General features: G+C 42.9%; 3 protein-coding genes across 8 annotated transcripts; 1 reads left to right on the forward strand and 2 right to left on the reverse strand.

Annotated features, from left to right (window-relative positions):
• The first annotated feature begins 261 nt into the window (after positions 1–261).
• ifnphi1 (interferon phi 1) lies at positions 262–3,280 on the forward strand. The gene is made up of 6 exons (XM_086092506.1): positions 262–281; positions 619–754; positions 876–950; positions 1,044–1,196; positions 3,031–3,117; positions 3,194–3,280. The coding sequence occupies exons 1-6, from the start codon at positions 262–264 to the stop codon at positions 3,278–3,280; spliced, it is 558 nt and encodes a 185-aa protein (XP_085948632.1).
• Positions 3,281–5,038: 1,758 nt separating this feature from the next.
• On the reverse strand, positions 5,039–12,907 carry abi3a (ABI family, member 3a). 3 transcript variants are annotated; one of them, XM_086089467.1, is made up of 12 exons: positions 12,757–12,907; positions 12,511–12,675; positions 11,372–11,542; positions 11,008–11,187; positions 10,568–10,626; positions 10,432–10,488; positions 9,719–10,104; positions 9,409–9,534; positions 9,113–9,229; positions 8,916–9,029; positions 7,412–7,519; positions 5,039–7,154 (listed from the first exon to the last, which is right to left on the reverse strand). In XM_086089467.1, the coding sequence occupies exons 2-12, from the start codon at positions 12,640–12,642 to the stop codon at positions 6,970–6,972; spliced, it is 1,635 nt and encodes a 544-aa protein (XP_085945593.1). In that variant the 5' UTR covers positions 12,643–12,675; positions 12,757–12,907; the 3' UTR covers positions 5,039–6,969. The 3 variants fall into 3 exon arrangements, with proteins under 3 accessions (XP_085945593.1, XP_085945584.1, XP_085945597.1); XM_086089458.1 differs by having other exon boundaries at positions 9,719–10,119; XM_086089471.1 differs by lacking the exons at positions 8,916–9,029; positions 9,113–9,229 and having other exon boundaries at positions 9,719–10,119.
• On the reverse strand, positions 12,779–15,614 carry dnaaf19 (dynein axonemal assembly factor 19). 4 transcript variants are annotated; one of them, XM_086089509.1, is made up of 4 exons: positions 15,501–15,614; positions 14,328–14,511; positions 14,060–14,235; positions 12,779–12,927 (listed from the first exon to the last, which is right to left on the reverse strand). In XM_086089509.1, the coding sequence occupies exons 2-3, from the start codon at positions 14,474–14,476 to the stop codon at positions 14,079–14,081; spliced, it is 306 nt and encodes a 101-aa protein (XP_085945635.1). In that variant the 5' UTR covers positions 14,477–14,511; positions 15,501–15,614; the 3' UTR covers positions 12,779–12,927; positions 14,060–14,078. The 4 variants fall into 4 exon arrangements, with proteins under 4 accessions (XP_085945635.1, XP_085945618.1, XP_085945627.1 ...); XM_086089492.1 differs by lacking the exon at positions 12,779–12,927 and adding an exon at positions 15,205–15,262 and having other exon boundaries at positions 13,652–14,235; positions 15,501–15,579; XM_086089501.1 differs by lacking the exons at positions 12,779–12,927; positions 15,501–15,614 and adding exons at positions 15,205–15,262; positions 15,340–15,488 and having other exon boundaries at positions 13,652–14,235.
• Between the last annotated feature and the right edge of the window lie 18 nt (positions 15,615–15,632).

Raw genomic sequence — 15,632 nt, forward strand, 5'->3', positions numbered from 1 at the left:
ACAATTTTTTCTAAACCAAAATTTGTCAGACAAAATGACGTCAGGCTTTCATTATCTTCTACTCATTTGTTGAAGTTGATTGTTTTGTCATAGTAAAATAAATTTATATTCCGTGGAAAGGTCAGTGAATGACGATAAAATGATCGAAGTGTTTCTCCGACCCGGCAAAGCAGTAGTGAATGTGACGTCATCAGCAGTGATTGTGAACGGGCGAAAAATGAAAGTGAAGGGACTTCCCTCCTGAGAGATCTTTCATTAGACATGACGGAACCTCACAGGAGGTAAGATTTGCTTTTCCTTTTCATGACGTCATTTTCATTCACACGTGCACTTTGTGTTTACGTTAGTAAAACATTTATACTAGACAGCACAAAGACATTTAACTTTACTTATGTATCTGTTTTCTGTACAGGAAAAGTTTTGTGCTTGATTATCACATTATTATTGCTAATCAGTCATATGGGGCTATGTAACCAAGTCGAGTAAAGTGTGTGTGCGTGTGAGTATCTGTTTGGAAAGTGAGAGTAGAAAGTGAATTGTGTTTTGTGTCCCGGTTTTCTTTTTCCTGTCTGGAATGGTATAAGTGCAAAGTGTTGTGTGCCATGTGGGACACATCAGCTACATCATGTTTGGGGTCAGACGTGTACAAGTGGTCCTCGTCCTTTTTGGGGTGCTTGCACCCACACTCTGTTGCGATTGGCTAAATCGATACACAGACTTGAGTGACAAGTGTTTGACTCTGCTGCAGAACCTGGTAAGAATGGCATCCGCATGGTCTTGATGGGGTTGGGTGTTGGGGATGAGGGTCTGGGGGGTCTGCGGGTCTGCATGCTATCTGTGTACCAAATGAAATAACTTGTGAAATGACCTTCCAGGGGGGTCCCATCACGGAGGCTGAATTTCCACTTCCGTTCCCCATAAGACTTTACAAGCAGGCGCAGAATTCTCAGGTAAGAGTCCTTTTTTATTCACATCACTCGCTTCTTGCTTGTGACAGCCAATCCGAGCACAGACGTTGACCATTGGCGTGTTGGTCCTTGCAGACGGCGTGCAAAGTGTCGTTTGTCCGGAACAACTTGGGACACATTTTGGATCTTTACCTGCAAGTCAACACATCCAAAGTGGGCTGGGACGCCAATGACTTGGAAGAGCTGCTCATCATCCTGCATAGACAGAAGGAAGAACTCCGCACATGTGTATGTACTCCCTCTTTTCGGATGCGCTCCTCTCTTATGGATGCTCGTCTTATGTCTTACGTCTCATGTAAATTATTTTTTATATGTTGCTATTAGGGGTGTCAAAATTAGTGCGTTAATTTAAAGTTCCTTTGACGCCACAATTTTTTTTAACGCGATTAATGACCGCCTGTACTCGGTTAATTCCAGTCGCAACGCAGCATACACGTCCATGTAAAAATTTAGCAGTAATACATTTAATAATAATAATAATAATAATAATAAACATTGTGGAGACTGGGGTCAAGTTGTAGTTTACAATTATATTAATGTGCAGAATTTTACAAGTTACTTAATGTTAAAGATTAGCTAGCTCATAATATGAAAAGAAAAATGCACTGAGCTGTCACCAATGTATTACAAATGCAATTATCTAGTGGCAGATAAATGACCTCAACACAAATCAATATCACATTATTTTTTTTAGAGTACACTACATCTTTTTAATTTTAACTACATTTTATGAATTGTTATGAAATTACTGTATCAATGACTAAAAGATGATGACATATTTCTACGAGTTTAATTTTTTTTCCACTTTTATGTTAACAAGAGTATGAAAACTGTTATTCTACATTTAGAACAGATATAAAATATGCGATTAATCGTGAGTTAAGTTTTGAAGTCATGCAATTAATTACGATTACAAATTTTTATCGCCTGATACCCCTAATTGCTATATTTGCTGGCATCGGGCCACAATATCCCAATATACATGTCAAAAATGTTTAATTATATATTTTTAATCAAATCTATCTATTGGTCAATCCCCACTTGCCGTGTATGTTACTTTGACACCAAATGATTATGCAATTGAAAGTGCTGAAAATACCTCAGCAAATGATTTTTTATGATTTTGGAGATGATGCATGGATTCCACCCAACACCAGTCGGCCAATTATGTTCTCTAGACCCTAGAAGCAGCTAATCAACTTTATCAATCAATCAGTCGGCCAACAAATCAATCGTCTAAATAAACAACTATCCAGTCAATCAAAAGACTAACAACTAACCATCAGTTGACTAGTCAACTAACCCACTAACTGACAAACTAACAAACTCATCAACTGACAAATGAACTAACCAAATGAATTACCAAACCAACTAACTTAACTAAACAACCAATCGATCGATCGACAAAGCAATCAGCTTATGAATCAATTGTACCAAGAAAATCCCTCTGCTCTGCTCCCTATGGGAAGGGGGACAGAGTGGTTGAGCCGACTATTTATTTTTCTAAAAATGAGAGCGGTAACATGTTCAGGTGCGAAATATACAAGTTTATCCTCAAGTAGAAGCAAAGCAAAAGTGCTACACAAGCCAAAGTGGAAAGGCATCTTAATTCATCACACCAGCCGTTAGCAAATTTGCTAAATGTCCGCCTGGAACAGTGAAAAGACACAAAATATACTGTAGCGCTCGTTCAATAGCATCTTTATTCTAAAAAATGAACACTTAATGCCACCAACTAGCGTTTCAAGCAAGCTTTGGACTGGCCCCGCCCCTCAACTTACTTTCATAAGTTCCGACCGTCTGTGAGGCCGTGAAGGTATTGGAATGTGATTGGACATATTGGAGGTGGGACCCGTGCAAACGAGGATGGCGAGTCAAATTGGTCAACAAGTAATTGATGATCAAATTAACAATTTTCATCATGGACGAATTATTTCGAGACCTTGTTCAACTTGTCCAAATGCTTGCTATTTCACAATGATGAACATTCGTGATGATTTTCAGACGGATGTTATGTATCAGTTGTCATCTTGCGTCTAACGCGTTTTCTCTTCTTCTCTAGATTTTACCAACAAAGAGTGCCGGTTGTTTTTCCAAAGCACTGCGCCGCTACTACTGCAGACTGACCAGGGCTGCTCTCAATGGCACCGTGAGTTCTCTGAGCACAAGCACTCAAAGTACTGCAAGTATTGCGGAGGGTGAATAACGTGCGATTGTGTTTGCAGGAGGGCAACAGCACATCGTGGGAGTTGATCCGCAGCGAAACTAAAATGCATCTGGAACAGTTACATCTCTTCGTGGCCGCCATGTGATCCATTGCCTTCCACCAGCAGGGGGCGCCATCTGTCTGCCTACTTTTCTATTGCTCTATTTATCTTATTTATTATCTATTTAATATTTATTTATTTTTACACAATAAAACATTTTCTACATTTGTTGCATCCTTTGTCTTCAGTGGCATCAGTTAGCATAAGTTAGCTAGGTTGCTCTCACTACGCTAAACCTCCAGTGTTGTCGAGATCAAGAGTGCATCTACTTCTGATCGATCAAAATGATTACGCTTCCCAAGCTATTGTATCTATATTTACTGCTTTACCAGCTTAGGTCCCACTGAGTCAGTTTAGAGAATGGGACAAGCGCATATCCAGATTTGTATGGAACTTTGAAAGATTCGCATCAAGTACTCTATCCTGCATTTACCTGGAGATGGCGGAGGCATGGCATTGCCCCGCCTCAGGTGGTATTACATTGTAGCAAGGTTTACAGTTTTTATTGAACAAAAAGGAGCTTGACCATAACTAAACACTAACAAAAAGCGACGTGACAAAAGGTCAACGTGTACCTACAGAAAAACAAAATAACTAACCCAAGGAAGGTGGGCGGAGTACCACAGGGGGGCGATAGGCTACTAACTAGGATTAAGAATGAAAACAAAAAGACCTACACAAGGTACGTACAAATCCACAACCAGAACAATCACAGCAGTACTTTCAAGAAACAACAGAAGACAACAAGTACTGCTGGCAGGAACTAGGAGATCACCGGTAAAAGCACGAGAGTAACAACATGGCAAGCAGCAAGAACAATCACTTGGCAATCTTCCTCTCGTGAGTCCTGTGTCTAAATATAGCCTGCTGCTTAGGATTGCCTGCAGTTGAGACACAGGAACTCCGCCCACCGACACTCCAGGAAAACTTTTTAAAAAAGAAGACAGGCAACAAATGACCAGCAGAGGGCAGAACGAAACAAGACATGACAGTAAGGGACAAATTGAAAGCTTCCAGTCTCTGTCTTGAAAGTATGGTTTAAACAGACATGATTGCTTCAGGTACCTCCAGCTTCGTCATTATTTTGACAAAGAAATACAATGTCCCCATTTGCATACTCCTCCCAAGCTGATTCGAATGTGTATAGACGCTTATAAAGGATCAAATACTGAACATATTATCGTTCAACGCTACTCGTCCCTTGCTTTATTGAAAAATGATGCACAGTTTCATATCAAACATCAATAGGAGAAATACATGAGGATCGAGATACCTGATGACGTCTGGTTGGAGGGATGGAGGTCTCAAATCCGTACAACCCACTCATTTATTTGTAGAGATTTTTGCTGGAAGAGTTGGGTCCGTTATTTTATTCCATCTAAGCGACAGTCGAAATTGTGCTCTATTGATGTTCCATGTTGGAGGGATTGCGGTTACTCTCAGGCAGACCAGGCCCATATAGTTTGGACGTGCCCAGGTATTGTCACTTTTTGGTTAAATGGCGTTAAAATTAATGTCCGCTGTATTGGGAGTCCAACTTGAATGATCTTTTTTGACATTGTTTCCTGGGTTGGTTTTCAATTCAATTCAAAAACATATTTCATTCTTTAAAAGAAAAAGAAATTGACATAAATAATCAACACACACACACACACAAAGGTCAACACAAAATAAATGACAGCAAACACTCAAGACGGCCTCAAAGTAACAATTAAACAAAAATAATTCAATAGAATGACCTTGTGCTAAATATATTTTTCCAGTAATTGTGCTTTAATAAAAAAAAAATTAAATACAAATGGACTGAGACAATTGAGTTTTATAATTCAGATTGTTCCACAAACTGACACCTTGAGTTGAAATACATCGTCCTAAATCTTTATGTAACAATGACGCATACATTTTTCGAATAATGATTGAAGGCAATCACAAAGTGCTGTCTTAAACAGCCCCCCCCCCCATGGGATTACTTGTAAGAACTGTCAAGCCGTATTCACTTCATGGAGATGTTGACATTCACGCTTCGCTTACAGCAGCACAAATGATAAAAGTTCTGGAGAAAATGGGACTGTTTTGTCAAATATCTGAATATGGAAAACAATTTGATAACGATGACGCTTTATAATTTTCCGTACATATTCTCTCTGTGACCTTCGAGCCTGTTTTTTTTCTTCCTCACTTCCTCTCTCCCCTTTCATGTTTGTATTTCGAAAAATGCAAAAATAAAAATAAAGTATTAGGGAAAAAAAGAAGAGTGCATATACTTCCTGTTTGCGTGAGTGTGTATGTGTGTGTGTGTGTGTGTGTGTGTGGGGGGGGGGGGGGGGGTCATGTCACAAGCTTTTCAGTCAAAGGAGATAAAAATATCTGATGGGGTTAAGACTGAGTAACAACTTTTGCTTGTATTTGTTAAAAGAATTTGCAGATTTGTTTTGATATTTGTTGAAGCGTTCGTGCGTCTGTGCGTGCGGTCAGCAAAAAAGTAGGTTCTCCTTCATCTCACCCTCTGACACTACAAAGGAAAAGAAACCCTTCCGCCAAGTGAACAGCTGATTTATCACCTGTGCTGACGAACCACATCCATACAACGTGACAAACATCTCATTTACAAGCTGGCACATACAGGTTTGATTGTTTCCCCCCGGCGTCCGCGATTCCTGGTTTCGTCATGGCTGCATATCACGCCCCGAACACGATGTCGCTCTGTGATTGGTCTGATCGGTGGAAATCAATGAGCTCGGTATAAAATGTATGGGGTAGATGCCACGGACTTCCGGGTTTTACACATCAGCACCGATTGGCTGCGTTCCAACAGTCGCACCCCACCCCTGCGCCCCCCAACCGCACCCGCCCATCGGCGGCAGGGCGTCTCGGATATCTGAAATGCACACTCGCAGCCTCGCACCCGTCGACGGGAACGCGCAACCGAGGGGCACAAAGGCGGAAGCGTAAGTACCGGGACGCGGCCCACACGTCGCAAACCAGAAACAAAGTTGATGGGTGAAAACCCGAAGGTCGAAAGTCCCGCCTCCTCCGTGGCATATAGTCCCATTCTCGGGAGTTTATGAACTTACAAATACAGCGAGAATTAATCTTGCAGAGTTTTGCTCAAAATTTATTTCCCCAAAAAACATTCATTTTATTTCTACTTCTATTGAATTAGATTTTTTTTTTAAACCTTGTACAGGTTATTGGGCACATTAATGGTGGAAAAATATTATTTAGCTTGGGGTGACTTTTTAATACAGTAGCACAAAAGCTGACATTTAAACAGGTGAGTGAAAAATTTGGTTGAAGTGAGTTAAAAAAGGTTCATGTGGTGATTTGTCCCCATGCTGTGGCCTTTCTAGACAAATCCAGAAACTTTTTGGAGTGACGTTAATTATCGTAGGATATTTGCCATTAGTTCGGTCCCGAACGCCACAAATAGCAAATTACTAGCAAATACTTAATTATAAAATATATAAAAAATAAAAAAATGAAAAAAATTTTTTTTTTTAAATATCTATATCCATATTTTTATATCATATGAACTAATAAAAAATAATAATAATAACTGAAATTTATATGATATATTCCTAATATATTTGAGTATGACTCTCATGCATCAAGATTGTGTACGTTCTGAAGTTTAATCTGTTGATTTGCAGTCATTTAGAGGGTATTCAAAATGCCGCCAACGTATCTGGCAACAGTTCAAGGCAGAGTCTACATCCATTGGGGGGTCAATGAGGTCACGGTGGCGGAGCTTGAGCCTCGCCACAGGACTGGACATAGTTGTTGGGGAAGAACCCCCGCTGGCCACGCAGGACGCCCTCGTACCAGCCGTTGTCATGGCGATGAGTCACGTAGACGACGTCCCCCTCCGCCATGGACAGGTCGCCAGGCTTGGCCCCCTCGTAGCCGTACAGCACCACCACTGGACATGTGCGGAACAACACCGCAAAACACCATCAACAAACAGTTTACTGAAATAATGATTATCTTGGAGCATTTACAACTTTGCCTATTTGCATTATTGTGGGGGGGGGGTCTGAGGGGAGGAGCTTAATTTATTAAGGCCATAGCTTTTTCAAATATACAAAAAGTGCTTTGCTGCCATCTTGTGGCATTTAAAGGCTTTAGCACTGTCCCTATTGCACAGTATAGGGCAGACCCTCACATGTGCTGCATTACCTTTGTCCAGGTAATGTGGGGGGGCGTCACTGAGATCCTCCGCTGCTGTGAAATCATCTGACGCGGGTGGCGGCGGCGGTGGCGGCGGGAGGGCCGGCAGCTCCAGATCTGACAGAACAGCCAAAGGACACGTGAGTGACATCTGGGAGCGACCAATCGGGATAAAGGGGGTGGGGCTTCAGTCAAACCTCAGTCAAAATCTACCCGAGTTTTCGACGTTTCGGGTTGAAACCCTAAACTCACATCCCAAAACAACGAGACAATGATGATTCACTTGGGAGACATACATGAATCGGCAAAGTTGTTTCAAGTAGCCGTTGTGTTTTGTGATTTTGACTTATTTATTACGCGTGGCAGTGGCGTGACGTCATCGTTGCGGGAGAGAGGTTGTTATGGAAAATAATTATTCATACATATTAACATAAGTTTATAGCCTACTGTATCATGGACACCTGTATTTTCGTTAACAAAGGGCTTTTCATTCCTTGGACAGAAAGCAATACCAAGCGATAAGCAATCATTTTGCTCTATTTTATGACTTAGGAGCAAGTTTGGCTCAAGTAAAGTGCAATTCAATACAAAACTATTATTACCGTGGATCACGCACAGAAAAACAGCTGCAGTTTACTAGTATTTTAATTGGTCGCAACAGGAAAATAGGCGCTACGTGTTTGATTGGTCCCGTGACAATGCTTGCAACTTCATTGACTTCTACATCTAAATCAATTTTCCCCATTAAAATGAATCGAAATCAAAACATTTTTTGCTGCATATTTTGAAAGAGAAAAAAAACACCATTTTTTGCAAAAACATCCTAAAGCAGTAAAAGCCATCACATGTATGAAGTGTAATTATCTGACATGCCTTTGAAGGGATACTTGCCTTATTTTGCCATTTTCAGCAGTAAGAAGTTAATATTTTATCTATAATTAATTTGATAACGTAATATTATTTTACATGTACAATTATTAGCTTTAAAAACACATTTTGCAACTTTCTTTTCGAATGAAAACGACATTGTGTTCTCAGGTAACGACCAATCATGGCTCAGTGTGCTAACGTCACATGACCAAACCCAGAAAACAGGTGAGCTGTGATTGGTCGTTGCCTGTGCTCTGAGCACACGTGATGTCATCTTCAGTCGACAGCAAGTGGCAAAATGTGTTTTTAAAGCTATCAATTGTATATGAAAAAATAATGTTGTCAAATTAATTATAGACAAAAATGAACTTCTTACTGCTGAAAGTGGCTAAATGAGTCAAGTATCCCTTTAAGGGGCGTGGCCTCATGCCAGGCGTTGGAGTTGGTCCGCATGTGAGCGTCTGGCCACGAGATGTGGCCTGTAACAGCTCCTTGCGAATGTTTGAATGGCGACTATGGCTCTCCTTGCCCACATGCCGGGACATCTCACCACTTTTGTCTTTTTCACACACATATTTTGACTCCAAACAAAAAGCAGTTAGGAGAGTAGAATAGTGCAGTCTGAAACTTGAGCGCTTCTTACCCAGATGCTCCAGACGAGCGGGCAGGCTGAGTCCGTGCGAGGAAGAGGAGGATGAGGAAGAAAGCTGAGGCGGGGCCCGCGGGGGAGGATAAGGAGGAGGTGGCGGGATGAGCACTGACGAACGGACAGAAAGGCGGGTGGGCAGACGCGTCAGCGCTCAAGCTGGCGCAAAGTTCCCTCGCCGGCCGACAGCTTACGTGATTGGACGGCCGGCAGGAAGAGGGAGCGGCTTTGGCGGCGGCGGGAAGCAGGGCCCGAGCGGACCCTCAGCGACACAGAGCGGGCGGGGGATGGCCGCGCGGCCCCCCCGCCGGCTGCGACAACAACAACAAGAGCAAAAGATGCACAGAGCGACAGGAAGGCACAATGCATTATGGGAAATAGTTGAGTTTGGCTGGATGTGGCGGATGTGGAAATCCAAAACAACATAAAAAAAGATCGTTCCTTCACTAACAAGGCAGTCGGGAATGAGTGTAGTGTACGCGCGTGATACCGTCTACTTCCTGGGTTGTTGGAGGAGGGGCCGGAAGCTCTGGCTCGTCATTGGACGGCAGAGGAAAGGCGTGGCCGTGGTCTGGGGGTGGGGGAGACGGCGGTGGTAGGCTGCTCTCCTCCAGCACTGCAGTAAGGTGATGATGTCATCGGCATATTTAGCATTATCCTAATCATCTTCATTATTGTCATATTTATTATCATTTATTGTCATCATCATCATCATGGTGATTGTTCTAGTCATTAATATCATCATCATCATCAATGGACCAATCATGTGCTGAGCAGATGTTCGCTCACGCTCTCCTCACCTGTCTCGAGACATGGGGGTGGAGTCAGAGGAAGAACAACGGTAGTAGTCAGAGTCTCTGAAGGAGGAAGAGGTGGAGGGGCCGGAGACACAGGCATGACAGAGTCAGGCAGAGGGGGCGGAGCCATGGGCATCTCTGGGGAATCAGGGAGAGGAGGTGGGGGTGGAGGGGGCGGAGCCATGGGCATCTCTGAGGAATCAGGTGGAGAGGGCGGCGCCATCGGTATGGCAGAGTCCAACGGAGTGGGCGGAGCCACGGGCATCTCCGAGGAATCGGGCGGAAGGGGTGGGGCGTCATCAAGAAGTGTGGTGAGGACATCACTCTCAGGTGGAGCTTGCCAGAGGGGAGGCACGGTGGGCGGAGCCACAAGTTTCCCAAAAGTGGAGCTTCCAAATTGAACACTAGTCAGATTGCACATTTTCTATCGGTTCTAAATGTACAATAAAATTATATTTTGGCGGGTGGGGGTAGGGTAGGCTTTTTTTTTTTTTTGATTTGATTCACAATAGATGAATTAAACAATTACTCAAATTAGATAAATAAATAAATAAATGACAAATACGTTATAATCAACTAATTTGAAAAGGGAAAAAAAAAATGTAACCCATGAAATATTGGTAGTGTCTTGATAATATCACCACACCGGATTGGCCACGCTGTCAGCCTCTCGCCCCGCCCCCTCCCCGCCACAAAATAGAGTAAATGTGCAGTACCTGCCACCAGAGGGCGCCACTGAACACTTGAGGCCTTCTGCTCCAGGTTTGCTTGACCTGAAAATCAAACCAACACAAGCACATCAACAACTTGATGCTCCAGTTGGCAACAGTGAGAAAACAACAAAACAAAAACCTGATGGATGAGCCCGGCTTCCGGATGCTTCCGGCTCTCTCGCCCGCTTTCCCAGTCAGCTGTTGGGTACGGGGGACACAAAAGGGGGGGACAGGGGGGGGGGCAGAGGGGGGAGGGCCTTGCAGCATCAATAGAGGCTCAGTCTCAGACAACAATCTACCACAACTAATTAAAAAGGGAAAAAAAGTCTTCCCACGCTCAACAAACTGTGTGTGTGTGCGTGTGCGCGTATGCATGAGAATGTGTGTACGTGTAAGAGTGTGTTTGCATGTGTGCGACTTTAAGGATGCTTAATCAAACGTGTGTGCGCATTTGTGTGCGACAGAGAAGAGGAAGTTGCTTCCTGTGGCAGTAGCCACTTCCTGTTAACACAGACGCTGACTCGCGTTTGTTGCGTGAAGCAAAAGATGATTGACAGCCAGCCAAAGCCGTCGCCGTACCTTGACGCCGTGACCCACGTCGTCCAGCTGCTGGTAGCTGATTGGTCGGCGGCTGTAAGGGGGGCGCGGCTGCGGTGGTGCGGCGGGGATGGAGATCTTGGGCCCGCGGGGGATGCGTCGCACCGCCGTGAAGATGGCAATTTCTTTGCGGGAAACTTTCTCACGATGCATTTCCACCGTCTTGCGTGCAAAAACATCACACAGTTAAGTGTACTCTTACTTTACAATAAGACTCGAGTAAAAGACAAAAGTCATCCTTCAAATAATGAATTTTACGGGGGGAAAAACTTAAAGAGCTAAAAATGTTGTACTTATTGTCATTTGCTGCAGTGCATGATGGGAAAGTCAAACAAACGAGAGCGACCTGCCCGATGAGGTTGATGGACGACTCCATGTGGCGAAGCTGCTGGGTCTGCGCGTCCAGCAGACTCAGCACGTTGGTGGCTAACGTGTTAATTTGGTAGGCGATGCTGGCCAGCGATTGGGCAGTCAGCGTCTTGGTCTCTTCCAACGCTTTGGACGCGTCGTCCCCTGACTGCAGGGCGGACACATCACATGAGCGCCAACTGTTAGCCTGCTAGCCGAGCTTAGCCGCTAGCACTAGCATGTATGCATAGTGCTGCCTTGAGATGCGAGTTGAATTGAAACCGAATTGAAAAAACAGCACAATTCGGTTTTCTAATGAGTTTTTCACAAGAAAAATTACACTCAGCAGTCTTGTAGTGTAAAAAAAGACCCAAAAAGCAGACTAATTAGTGGTGTCACATGTGACATGTGCCGCCAATATCTATATCAATATCAATATCTTGTATCACAAGGCAACACTGTTGTTGTACTAATAATACGTGTACTAGATATGAGCAATATACTGACATATATCATACATATTATGGCAAACGTCTGATGAAATAATTTTTCGTTCATATTACTGGATATTTATCTCGCCAACAATCTGGCGACTTTTTTGTTGTTGTCAAAAGCAAAACGAATCTAGCTCTTTTTTTTTGTCACAAAGTTATTTTGGCCGATTTTAAAGGTGAAATAAAAATATAAATAAATCTGAAGAATGTTAATTTGTGGTTCTAAACATATTTAGGGGTTTTCTTTACTCATCTTTTGCCTCTCCCACGACGTTATACTCTCCGACAGCGTCCAACGTCAATTATGCAAATTAGGCTATGATATCATATAGCAACTTTCGAGCGACTTTTAGGACAACCAATATCTACTTTCCTTACTGGGGAATTGGCAACACTGATCTCGCTGCTGCTGATGACAAATCCTGTCACTTCTTTTCCTCCGCTCCGCAATCATTTTACACACGTGAATGTTACTTGAAGCCAATGTGTCTGACTCACATGTAGTATTTGTACTGCCATGTTCTTTTGGCAGTAACTAAATAATACTGACCAACATAGTACAAGCCCGTTGGATGGACTTAAGGAAGTACTGGTAGTACTACACTAATACTATAGTGATGTTAGTAGTATTGCTGTGACTGGCCTGGACGTAGTTTTCGCAGCAGTAATCTGCCACCTTCATGAAGTTGTTGTAGTTCTCCAAAAGAAGTTGCCTGGACTTGGGAGCCTCGTTGAGGATTTTCACCACTTCTTCTTTCAACTCGTCCGCCTTCATTTTGTCAAATTCTTCTGCACTTCTCCTCTGCGTCTACAGCACACACACAAAAAAAACAATTGCTGTGAGTAATGTGACAAAGATGAAGGTGGAATCCAGTGGGATTTGAAGCACCTGTCCGTCTCCTCTCTTCTGCTGTGACAGTTCCGCTCCTGCCGCTCGAATGACAGCAGCGGCACTTGCGCGTGTCTAACTAGCGCACACGCACGCGCGCCACTTCCCCTTTGCGTGCACGTGCATGCGCCAGACCACGCGCGTGAGATAGACATAACTCAGCGTCGCCACCTGGTGGTCATAGCCACGCACGCAACAAATCCTCAATTCACTTTTTGAACAAAAAATAAATAATTTGTATTCACAAGGTGACACGTTTGTGTATTCATATTCAAATTTCTACACGTTATTGAGGGTCTGGTGTATATTGGTTTTTAAGGCTCAAACGTGTTGTCAGTGAGGACCAGGTGTGCTGTTTTTTAACTCATTCGCTGCCATTGACGGCTATAGACGTCAAAAATGCTATTGAACTATTTCTATTTATCATTTTTTTCCCATTTTTGTTAACAAGAGTATGAAAACCTAGATAATTTTTTTTACATTTAGAACAGACATAAAATTTGTGATTAATCGTGAGTTAACTAGTGAAGTCATGCGATTAATTACGATTACAAATTTTAATCGCCTGATGCCCCTAATTTACAAAAAAATGTAATCTATTTTTTTTAAAGAAAAGATTATTTAAAAAAAATCGTAAATAGTAATTCATCGCATGACTTCACTAGTTAGCTCACGATTACAATACAATAAAAAAAAAATCTAGGTTTTCAAACTCTTGTTAACAAAAGTGGGAAAAAATGTTTTACTAATAAAAAGTTCAAATTAATTTTTGACGTCTATAGTCATCAATGGCAGTGAATGAGTTAATGAGGGTCTGATGTGTGTTGTAGTTATTGAGCGTTACGTTGGGGGTGGAGGACCCAAATGCAGGGAGGCAGGAGAACCACGGCAGGGATGCATGTAATACTGAACACAATTTATTTAACAAAAACACTAACAGGGGTACTGGGTAAAACTCTAAATAAACAAAACCAACAAAGTTCTGAAAAGACCAAATATCAACGTAACAACAAAACACAAGAGTGGTGACAGCGGCAATGATCCAACCCAGACAGAGGGGAGACAGGAGACTAAATACACCCACTAACGACACAACAAGACACACCTGGGGCAAGACACAAGTGGCTGAGGGCACTGATTGGTTGACACGAGGAAGGGCAGGATTACGCTCAACAAGACCAAGGGAGACACACAAGGAAAAACAGAACCCAAACATGACATTGAGGGTCTGGTGTGTATTTTTGTTGCTACCAAGGCTCAAATACAAACATGTTATTGAGGATCAGGTGTGGTGTGTTATTACCGGTTTGGTGTATGTTTTGTTATTGTTGGTCAGGCGTGTATGTGTGTGGTTCTTGGGGGACAGGTGTGTTGGCGTTGTTTGTGACGCGAGCAACCAGTGGGTTCCAGGGGGCCTGCTTGCGTGCATTCTTTTCATTTTTGTGAAGCGGCGTCAGGTGACTCGTTAGGACCAGATCCCTAAATGAAAAAATAAATAAATAAATGAATATGATCAAAGGCCTTCCCTGATGGAAAGGCGGCTCCCCCACTTCCCATCCACTGTATCCAACCTGAACTGCTGGTACGAGGCGACACCTTGCTGGACTGCCCTCAGCTTGGCATTGTTCTCTCGTTGGTATTTGCGTTCCGCTTCCACGCCGGCACGTAAATCTTTCTCCAATGCCGAGAAGTCGATGACATCACGCTGAGAAGACGCCATCGCCCAAAAGTGTCATGTGTGCTCAAGATGGCCACCTGTAATAAGTAACGTGTATTTACAGATAATGCATTTGGAACTCGATATAAGCCACAAGTTATGCGAATCTCAGGCACTTGAAAAACTATGGACAGTAACATGCTCAGCAAAAACACAACTTACAGAACCTAGACCCCAACTGAAGGGGGGCCTCAGATGTGGCTGCCATTGTCGTATGTCAAAGATCACAAAATGGCATTGATGCATTTCATCATATCTTTGATCCCCCACATAGGGCCCCCATACATTTCTCATAGAGGGCCCTGACGTTTAAATCTGTTATCAATAATACATAATATTGGAGGGTATGTGTAAGCTACTTTAGATTGATACTCTGATGAGGGTACATTAGTATCTTCATTAAAATGATGTGCAACAGTGGGCTGATCTCAGCAATAAAACTCCAGAGCTAAAAATGAGTCCCACTCCGGCCCAAAGAGATGATACGATATAATAATAAAATATTTGCTAATCCATCCATTTTCAGAGACAGGGGGGTCTCCAAGACCTTTTTTTTTGTATTTGTCAAGGGGCCGCAGAGGGTCTAGCAATGCCCCTGTGCTGACCCAAAACAAGATCTTCCCTAACTGGCGGCAGTGCATGCATGCGCACTGTTGCCTGTTCGACTCGATTCGGTGAGTTGTAACGCTTCATTATGTCAAAAGAAATAAGAATACATAAAACGTCTTTACCTGCCAGACGTTTGATTGATCCAAGTTCCTACGGCAACTTCTTCCCTGGCGCTTACAACTTACAATGCCAACAACACAACAACGTCGTCATTACGTATATGTTTACACCAAAAAAGGGAGCAAAAACACGAGTACCTATACGAATGGCTTGTAATGGCGTTTAGCGTTAGCTTTTAGGCATGTTGTATGTTAGCTTCTCGCCTCGCTTGTGGCATCAAACCGATGTCGTTTTTCAACGCTAACTTTCACACAAAGCAGTTTAATGAGTTAGTTGGTGATACGTATATTTTGTTTACCTGGTCGCTTCGACTTGAGGCTAGGTTGTTAAAGAAAGTTTGGTTGCCATGACGACCGACGGAACCTCAGAGAGCCCAAAAGTGTCCCGTTGATTTAAAAAAACAAACAAAACAAAACACGTCAACACGTAC

Source organism: Leptonotus elevatus, chromosome 1 (assembly GCF_054856555.1).
Source record: "Leptonotus elevatus isolate MCC_2025b chromosome 1, RoL_Lele_1.0, whole genome shotgun sequence".
Taxonomy (NCBI): Eukaryota; Metazoa; Chordata; class Actinopteri; order Syngnathiformes; family Syngnathidae; genus Leptonotus; species Leptonotus elevatus.